The sequence below is a fragment of the Pseudophryne corroboree genome (assembly GCF_028390025.1).
Source record: "Pseudophryne corroboree isolate aPseCor3 chromosome 3 unlocalized genomic scaffold, aPseCor3.hap2 SUPER_3_unloc_62, whole genome shotgun sequence".
Lineage (NCBI taxonomy): Eukaryota > Metazoa > Chordata > Amphibia > Anura > Myobatrachidae > Pseudophryne > Pseudophryne corroboree.
This window is the reverse complement of record NW_026967555.1, coordinates 617,549-628,229: the sequence shown is the minus strand read 5'-3', so window position 1 is coordinate 628,229 and position 10,681 is coordinate 617,549. Positions and strand designations below refer to the sequence as shown.

The following is a 10,681-nucleotide window of genomic DNA, read 5'->3' as shown; positions in this document are numbered from 1 at the left end:
TAGCAATACAAAATAATACTCAGTATGGCTATATGTGTTAACAATAGATATAACAAAGCACAGTAGATACTGGATGTATATCACAGGATGTTTATACCACACAACCCTGAATGTATGCACTCTTTCTTAACTAACACTGTCCCATTGACAGGTAGAATACTCAAGTGTCTTGTATGAAGCACAGCACTGGCAATCAGGCGGTTCTACAAAGGAGGATTTGCCCCAGCAGTCCCAGGAGCAGCTCATCTCAATCTGTGATGGCTGCTGGTCAGGAGTGAAGGGGAGATATGCAGCTCCAGGGCGGAAACAATTGAAGAAATGGAACCCTGGGGCTGGGGGGAGGGGCCTCAGGTCCGACCTGCTCCCCCTCCTGGCATCTCCAAAGGGCGCTGAGGGCAGTGAAAAGCGTGGTTTATACAGTTAAAAAAAAAAAACTAGACCTGTGCCCCTTAATGTCCCTGGTGGATAGCGGAGCGGTTGCCCAGTAATTAGTGCCTACGGCCGCGCTGGATCGTGGTAAAGTGCGGGCACAGAAGCTCCATACCTCCCCTGTACCTGCGGCCCCACGATCTGGCAGGACGGCGGTGTGTGTGTGACTGATGTTTAGAAGGAACTGGAGCCTCCGCTGCAGTGACCCGGCAACCAGGGCGCGGGAGTATACAGCGCCACTGGGGGTGACGGAGCTGCAGGCAGAAAAGTATACGAGACTTTGCCTGCTGCAGCCTTTGTAGTCTTCAGAAGAATCTTCATTGTTTTCTTTTAAAAAAAGCTATCAATAGGCTGCCTGAGGCAGCCCTCCTGTTAAGTGCCTGCATACTGCATGGCACCAACTTACAAACTGAGCTCCTGTGCACGGAGGCGGGGGTTATAAAGGAGGCGGCGCTGTGCATCTTGGGAACGGTCAAAAGCTTTGAGCATGTTGGTGCCTTGGATCAAGATCCAACTCTACACCCCAATGTTAATCCTTGTAGAGCAGAAACAAACAAATTCTGTAGAAAACTTTCTGGAACTCCAGATAATGCACCCACCTCTTTAAGCACATTTTTCTAAACTGAGTCTGCAGGAGGGGCATAGAAGGGAGGAGCCAGCACACACTGATTGATTTCTTAAAGTGCCAAGGCTCTAATGGCTCCTAGGATGTTAGAGAAATATTGAGCACCACCTGTTGATCTTTTAAAATGTGTCAGTGAGTAATGAGTACATGACCTGAAAATTGTGAACTTTGTGGGGTCCTGAGGACTAAATTTGAGAACCACTGCAAGAGCATCCTAGCGACTGCCATAAAGTTAAGAGAGCATCCTAGTGACCATAATACAATACAGAGAACATCATAGTAACTGATATAAAATAGAAATTTAGTGAGCTCCAAACAATAGAGAGCATAGTAACTGACATAAAACAGAAATCTAGTGAGCGCCATACAAGAGAGCATGTGCATACATTATTTTACCTGTCCTCCATAACTCTGGGAAGTCTACATACTTTTGAGTTTACACTGACAATGCACTTTTGCCTGTGTTTATAGTGTTTCTGAATCATATCAATGTATTTTACATTTAAAATATTACTGAAACTTCATCTCGTGTCTATAAGCTCACAGAAATGTATTTCCCCCTGTGAACATTCTCTGATCAAAGTAGTGATATATGTAAAACATTTCCCGCACTCAGAACATACAAATGGCTACTCTGTGTGTGTTCTGATGTTCAACAAGACTTGCTTTACGTGCAAACACATTCCCACACTCAAAGCATGTAAACGGTTTCTCACCTGTGTGAGTTCTCTGATGTGTAACAAGATGTGCTTTAGTTATGAAACCTTTCCCACACTCAGTGCATAGAAATGGTTTCTCACCTGTGTGACTTCTCTGATGTGCAACAAGTACTGATTTCTGTGTAAAACATTTCCCACAATCAGAGCATGGAAATGGTTTCTCACCTGTGTGACTTCTCTTATGTGTAAGAAGACATGATTTACGTGCAAACACATTCCCACACTCAGAACATGGAAATGGCTTTTCACCTGTGTGAGTTCTCTCATGTCTAACAAGATGTGCTTTAGTTATGAAACCTTTCCCACACTCAGAGCATGGAAAGGGCCTCTCACCTGTGTGACGTCTCTGATGCACAACAAGTCTTGATTTAGATGCAAACGCATTCCCACACTCAGAGCAAGTAAGTGGCTTCTCACCTGTGTGAGTCTCTAGTCTCTGATGTACAACAAGAGCGGATTTCGTTATGAAACACTTTCCACAGTCAGCACATGGAAATGGTTTCTCACCTGTGTGAGTTCTCTGATGTACAACAAGATCAGATTTATTTATGAAACATTTCCCACACTCAGCACATGGAAATGGTTTCTCACCAGTGTGAGTTCTCTGATGTGCAATAAGATCTGATTTCCTTGTAAAACATCTCCCACACTCAGTACATGGATATGGTTTTTCACCTGTGTGAGTTCTCTGATGTACATCAAGTTCTGATTTATTTCTAAAACATTTACCACACTCAGAACATGGAAATGGCTTCTCACCTGTGTGACTTTTCTGATGTTCAACAAGAACTGATTTCTGCATAAAACATTTCCCACACTCAGAACATAGAAATGGCCTCTCACCTGTGTGACTTCTCTGATGTCTAACAAGATGTGCTTTAGTTATGAAACATTTTCCACACTCAGAACATGGGTATGGTTTCTCACCTGTGTGAGTTCTCTGATGTACAACAAGATCTGATTTCCTTCTAAACCATTTCCCACACTCAGAACATGGAAATGGTTTTTCACCTGTGTGAATTCTATGATGTTCAACAAGATCTGATTTACTTCTAAAACATTTACCACACTCAGAACATGGAAATGGTTTGTCCTCAGTGTGTGATCTCTGATGCCTAATTAGACTTTTGTTTGTTTTACAATATTTCCCACACTCAGAACATGGAAATGATTTTTCACCTGTGTGACTTTGATGTATAACTAAAACGCATTTACTATTACCACACTCAGAAAATGAAAAGTCTGTATCACTTGAATCAATTGCACTTTGTGTAGCAATAACAGATTTATCAGTAGAACATTCCTCATGCTTAGAGGGCTCAGCTGATTTATCTGCACTGATAAATACTGGATGTGTTTTTACGGTAATGGTGTTTTCTTCTGAAGAACCTTGTGTGATGTTAATTTCTGTTTTAAAATCTGGATACAAAATGAGTTGTCCCTCCAAAGGATCCCTGCTTGTGCATCCATCTGCTGGAAATAACAGAATTTCATAGTATTAGTCAGTGCAAGAGATCTAGTTGTTTAACGACTTTAGTGCTAAGGGTTAGTAAAACTCATCCTCAGCAATGAACACTCAAAGAATTCAAACGGGGAGGGGTGGGGATTATCTACCTTTCATGTAATGTAACAAGAGGGGCAGAGATAATGCCACTACACTACAGAAAACATTGACAATCGGGTAGGAATGTACATTAACTATCTACTTCAATCTGGCAGATATAAATATGATGGTTCCCCCATTTGAAAGGAAAACACGATTTTAACGCAATGTAAAATCTATTCCTAGAAGGCCACGTGGGGGATGCCATTACCTCTGGGATATGCATAGTGTGCTGTGGAGGCGTGCACTAACTAGTTTGAAATTGTCTCCCACCCCTTATATAACCCCTCCTCCTCCAACAGAGCTTCAGTCAAAGTTTAACAAAGCTGTTAGAGAACTCACCACCAAGGAACTAAACTCAGAAACCACAGGTTATGATTATAAAACCAAACAAGGGAGGCATCCCAGCATCCCCCAGATGGACTTCAAGGAATAGATTTTATGGTTATCATCCATCTGTGGGATGCCATTGGGAACTAACCAATGCAAGCTAATTAATGTAGGGGGGTCGGAACCAGCCACTCTAAGAATTTTACGTCCAACGCAGGTATCTTTTGTGCCAAAAGTATGGAAAAGAGCTGCTCTAGTGGGGCTGCTCCATTACGTACAGCACAGGAAGCCACAACAGCACGAGTCGAGTGAGCCTAGTTGAAGCCGGAACCATTACATTTGAAGCCAAATATACCTGTCGAATGGTGGCTGTGCCCCATAGTGATGGATTCATTAGAGGCTGGACAGTCTCTTTTTGGGGAATCAATACCAGCAGGGATTCCGTACATCTTAGAGACACAGTACGTTCCAGGTAAATGTGAAACGCCTTCACCACATCCAACAGGGCTAAGGAAGAAGCTTTACTAGAAGCTGAAGCATGGTGAAAGGCTGGGAGACCTATGTCCTGATTGATGTGGAATGCTGACACAACCTTAGGAAGAAATGAAGGTTTAGTGGTCTGTCCTAATGAAATATGAGAAGTGGTGGTCTACAGGAAAGGGCTGATAATTCAGAGACTCTTCTAGCTGAGTCAATTACTAGCAAAAAGACAACTTTCAAAGTGAGGTATTGCAATGCCACCAAATCCAAAGGTTCAAATGCCACTTTTTGAAGCGCTCCCAAAACCAAACTTAAGTACCAAAGAGGAACCGGCAGGACATGTGGAGGCTGAATTTGAATAACATCCTGTAAGAAAGTTTGAAACTCCGGATTGGATGCCAATTTCCTTTGAAACAGGAAAGCCCTTGTCAACCCATCCAGCAAAAAAGATAGCAAACAAGATAAGCTAATCATCTCATGTATGAATTTATTATGTTCACAGCAGGAAATATATATCCTCCAAACTCGATAATATATCTTTGAGGTGACTGGTTTGGAGCCTGTATCATGGTTTTCACTACCGACTGAAAACCCTTTAACCCTCAATATCTTGGACTCAAGTACCATGCCATCAAAGACAACGAGAAAAATCGGGGTGACAGCAAGGGCCCTGAACTAACAGATCTGGATGTTTAGGTAGACATAATGGCTCGTCTACCAACATGCTCTGCAGAGTTACGTACCAAAGTTGGCATGGCCAATCTGATGCTACTAGAATGACAGGCCTTGCTACTGATCAAATACTCTGAAGTACCCTTGGTAACATTACCAGACGGGGAAAGATGTACCCCAACTGGAACAACCAGGGTGCTGTCACGGCATCTACAAGGGTTCCGTAACTCGGAAGCTTCCTGTAGAGACAAGAGGCAATCAGATCCATTTCTGGATGTCCCCATCTCACTACTATCTCGGCAATCACTTCCTGGTATAATTCCTATTCCCATTGATGTACTGTGCGAGACTTAAGAAGTCTGCCTCCCAGTTTTCCACCCCTGAAATGTGAATCGCAGAGATTGAAAAATCCAATTCTCTGCCCAATGAAGGAAGTGAGCAACTTCCTTCATTGCTCACCAGCTGCGGGTACTGCCCTGCTTGTTCATGTATGCTACTGATGTAGCACTGTCCGACTGGATATGTACTGACAAGCCACTTACTTGATCCCGACCGCCAGGATCCCATACCCAACCCAGTAAGACACCAGACAGAGAAAATGAGATTTATGGTAACAACTTAACTTTGTTAAATCTCTTTCAGCAAGGTACACTGGGTTCCCCAGGGATAACATCGGGAATGTCCTAAATCAGTTCCTCATGGGAGGGGATGCACTGTAGTGGGCACAAGAACCCGGCGTCCAAAGGAAGCATCCTGAGAGGTGGATGTATCGAAGGCATAGAACCTTATGAACGTGTTCACCGAGGACCACATAGCCGCCTTGCACAAATGTTCAAGGGTCGCACCACGGCTGGCCGCCCAAGAAGGTTCAACAGACAGAGTAAAATGGGCATTGATGGTAGCAGGAGCTGGAAGGCAAGCCTGTACATAAGCATGTGCAATCACCATTCTAATCCATCTGGCCAAGGTCGGCTTATTGGCAGGCCAGCCACGTTTGTGAAAACAAAAAAGGACAAAGAGGAATCAGATCTCCTAAGAGAAGTTATTCTCATTACATAAATACAGAAAGATCGCTCTTTGGAGGACAAACCTGGAGAGGTAAATGCCGGAACCACAATCTCCTGGTTAAGGTGGAAAGACGACACCACCTTAGGCAAATAACCAGGGCGAGTTCTAAGAACCGCCCGGTCACAGTGAAAAATCAGAAAGGCTGATCGATAGGACAAGGCACCCAAGTCTGAAACCCATCTAACAGAGGCAATAGCATAGATATTTTCCTGAGCAGCAAAGAATATTTTTCACTTTTGATTTCAAAGCTAAAAAGCATTTTTTCATCCTTCATCATCTCATTTTTTCATTTTTCATTTTTCTTTATTATCATATTTATTATCATATTTCATTATTATTATTATTGGCTGTAATTTTTACTTTTTCTTTATATGTGTTTTCTGTGAACAATTCAAAAGATCCCTCAAAGACAACTAATTACCCAAGCATAAATGTTTTTTTTGCATAAAAAATCCTCACTGGTTTTTATCATCTCTTTATTATTTATTATTTATTTTTTATTTATTAGTTTTTCATTATTTTATCTTTTTTGTCTGGTCTTTTAAAATAAAATACTGGCTATTGTAGCTCTATTCACAATTTATTCATTAAGTATTATATTAATATAAAACAAACATCTACACATGATCCGTGGGTTTACTATTAGAAGCTACAAAGCATGCAGATACTAAGTGATACAAAAACCCAGATGGACTTTGACAATTGAAGTCCAAATTGATCCTAATTAAATCATTAAGTCTACATTTTAGTAAACTATACAAGATTGACTCAGTACATATGGTTAGTATCTTAGAATATTACTTGTATATGAATTTTATTACATTTATATCTCCAGTATGTCTCTTATTTTGTGTTTAATCGTTTATAATAATTTTAAGTATCAATTAACCACAACTGATTGCCATGAAAGCAATCAGACAGGTATATATTTGAGATCATGGAGAGGGGAAGTATCCGTCTTGAGGAAGTCTCCGTTGCTAGGAGACGAAACGCGTTGACGCCCACTCTCGATACACTTCTCACTTGGTGATACCCGCCGAAAGGACCCAGTCCGCAGCTCAGCATAAACCGTGACAGCTTCGGTCACAGCCTTCTGCCGCACGCTGGATTCATCATTGCCGCACGGCTGTACAAACACTGGTCAGGTGAGTTCTGTGTGACCCCCGCTGTGGGGCCTAACACCTGTTTCCAGTAGTTTGTTCACGGCGGCTAAATCCATCTAAATTGAACATTGCTGCTATATTTACAATTAACAAAACCTTACCGGGAAAGACGGCAACTACCAGCTGTAATTATAACAGGAAATAAAGCACATATTATCACTCCACGTGTATTTCATCTAATGAGGACCCTGTTTATATACTAACGCAGGAACCAGCACGGGAGCATTAATTACAGATTGCACCTTTCCTTTAAAGAACTATATTAATATCTGAGACTGTGAGACTGTCAATTATCCCTGCGGGAATTACAAACCCAAAATAATACACTGGGACGCCAGTGTTGTGATTTTTTATTATCACCATTTGAATATAATCATTTAATTGTTTTATTTTTATCCTTATGTTTATTTTTATTTTCAGTTTAGTTTATCTAATAAATTGTAAAACTGTCATTATTTTAATTCATTCTATATGTGGCATACTCTGCTTTAATTGATACCATAAAAAGTGTTTTTTTTATTATCATTCTGAAGTTGTACTGAGTCTATCTTCTGTGTCCGACTGCACATCTAATTTTTGATATATTGTTTCAAGCGCAAAGCATACTCCCCTCCTTTTTCTCTCTTTAGATTTTAACGTTGCAACCTGGCAAGTTGTTTATGCTTAGCTGCTGAAACATCTCAAATATATAACTATTTACACTATTACAGCGCCGGGTTATCACAAACGGTTTCCGTTTTGTGATCTTTTTCTTTTCTAGAGGCAATAGCCAGCAAGAAAAAGACCTTAAGAGTAAGCCACTAAAGGTCCACAGACTCGAGAGGTTTAAACAGAGACTCTTGCAAGGCATTCAGAACACCCAACAAATCCCAAGGAGCCACAGGTGGGACATAGGGAGGTTGAATCCGTAAAACACCCGAGTGAATGTACCAGGCAGAATCACAATTTCTCTCTGAAACCATATCGACAAGGCAGAAATATAAACCTTGAGGGAGGCCAGACGAAGGCCTAAGTCCAGGCCCTGTTGCTGGAAAGCCAAGTTTTGCAGTACTGAACTTGTATGCGTCATAATGGTTAGTCTCACACCAGGTGAAGTAAGTATTCCAGCCCCTATGATAAATCCGAGCAGACACCGGTTTACGGGCCTTTAACATAGTTTGAATGACCGCCTCAGAAAATCCTTTGGCCCTCAGTCCGGAAGCTTAAAGAGCCACACTGTCAAAGCCATCCGGGCCAAATCCTGGTAGACACAAGGGCCCTGAACGAGGAGGTCTGGGCGTTGCGGAAGTAGAAGAGGACGCTCTATCGAGAGACCCGGCAGGTCTGAGAACCAATGCCGTCTGGTCCATGCTGGAGCGATTAGTAGTAGTATTCATCCTTCTTGCTTGAACTTCCTTATCACCCTGGACAGAAGTGACACCGGAGGGAACACGTACAGCAGCCGAAAGTTTCATGGAATTGCCAGTGCGTCCACGAACGCTGCTTGAGGATCCCTTATCCTTGCTCCGAATACCAGAGCCTTGTGATTGTGTCGAGATGCCATCAGGTCTACATCTGGTAGTCTCCACTGAGGAAGACTCTTTGCAGTTGAAACGCGTTGGTATTTTGGTGTACCTTGAACAAACCATTGAAGGATCCTTGCAGAGTAATCAGGAGGGCAGTTCCACCCAGGTTTCACCATCTGTTCTGTCCATGTGTTTACTTATGCCTTGGGACCAACAAGGCTTCATACGGTACCACGCTTTATTTTTAATGTGATTTTTATCATCAATACATTTTGTTTGTCTACTTATTACACTATGTGGAGCATGTTTATATCTCTTTCAGGGAGATATACATTGGTTACTTAAAGATCCATTACAGTGCGTGAAAGTCACAAGGTGTGAATTCAAAAGGAGCCATGTGATGAATTGTATGTCCTATACGTGAAATTTGGCCTAGTGGAGGCTTCTAAAGAGGGTACAAAGTAAATCTCGTCTCTGTGTTTCTCTATTTGTGCCTTTCACGCTCATTTTATCAAAATTATCTGATGCACACTATGAGAAGTGTTTTCTGTCATTTCTATGAGGTCATTCTGAGGATATAAAGAAGAGTTCCCATTGCGACCATCACAAGACTGTACAAGAGACAATATACAAAGACTTATCACAATTCCAATTTAGGAACTCCTAATCCATTCTTTATTTTGTTATATCATTGTTGGGTGGGTGTCAGGATTATTTGTAGCACCATTTTTGAAGCGCAGGGTACCGCATACTTGTTTCTCATATACTGGAACAGCTGACTCCTGAAGATGGAGTGTGTCCAGGACCATCTCTACCAACAGATACTCTTGATAAAGAATGAGAATCATCCTCCCAATTGGAAGTATCTTCCCAATCATAATCCAACTCGCCCTCTTCTTAAAAAGAGGTGGCTGAAACCTTGTTATCCTGGAAATCTAATAAAGCAGCGCCAATACGCTTTATTCAAAGACGTTTGCCAGCTCTGCTAGGCAACGAACCATATTCTGGGCCCATCTGGGCTCGATAAAGGTATCAGACAAAACAGGAGCTTGTGTGCTGGGTAACTATAGTTAGCCTGAGAGTGGCGCAATTCCTCTGTGGCATCTGCCATGGACCTGGTCCATTCAGGCATACCCGACTGTTCAGCCAAACTTCTGGGTAATGACACACCCTGTGAACAATTTCAACAAAGCGAACCTGGGTCCGTACCGTCTTTTGGCAATTTTGCTCACATTTAGTACAAGCATAATAAGTGACTGTTCCTTTTTTGGAACTCTTGTCTGGTTTTTCCATGATAGAAAGAAAGACAAATCTAACCATACAGAACCTACCTATATTTTTTCAAAAATGCAGTACTGTATAAAAGACCAAATCTTGCAGCAATATACTAAACACACACTTAATGTAGTTTGGTTAATAAGTCACTAATACTTAAAAGTAGTGAGAAAGAACACATGCCATATGCAGATCTCTGTCTGAAACTGCTTCCAGAAAAAGAGCAATAACATAGGTGTATACACATATGTACAACATAAATCACCAATTTAAATTATACAATATAAATAATCCTGCTGTACTGCTCATCTACTGGTTAGCCTTTCCCCCAGCATGCCTACTTCTCAGGCACAGCAGTGCTCAAACCACCTCCAACAGTGGTGTGTGTTTCTAGCCTGTTTCCGATTACAGGCAGCTGCTGCTAATTTTTTTTTTGGGGGGGAGGGGGGGAAATGGGGGGGGGGGGGGGGGGGTGTACAGATGCATGGGGGTGTGTCTGCCAATTTCCCCTCAAGATCAGATAAGCCTGGGCATGTCCAGTGGGGTGTGCCTGTAGGCTCTGAAAAAGGCCTGCTGCAGCATACTTACTCTGCAACACCACACAGCCAGCACACACTTGAGTGGTAACATGCCCAGCTGCTTGCTCTGTAAAATGGCGTGCCGGGATAGCAGCAATACAGCAAATAAGGATTTTACATTTTAAATGTTAACATTTAAATGGTTTACCTTCTTTGTGGCCTCCTCAGATGTGTGTCTGGAATGGTGGGAGAGACACAGGGACCTGTGCGGTTTGGTGACTCTCCCAGAGTACG

The 10,681-nt window shown here is 42.1% G+C and overlaps 1 protein-coding gene across 1 annotated transcript in view; it reads right to left on the bottom strand.

Moving 5' to 3' along the window:
• Window positions 1–1,334: 1,334 nt before the first annotated feature.
• Window positions 1,335–10,681, bottom strand: part of LOC134984551 (zinc finger protein 260-like) — a 360,139-nt gene continuing 350,792 nt past the window's right edge. Inside the window, exon 6 of the mRNA XM_063950108.1 lies at window positions 1,335–3,246. Coding sequence (XP_063806178.1) covers window positions 1,667–3,246 — 1,580 coding nt within the window. The 3' untranslated portion in view covers window positions 1,335–1,666. The remainder of the gene's footprint in view (window positions 3,247–10,681) is intronic.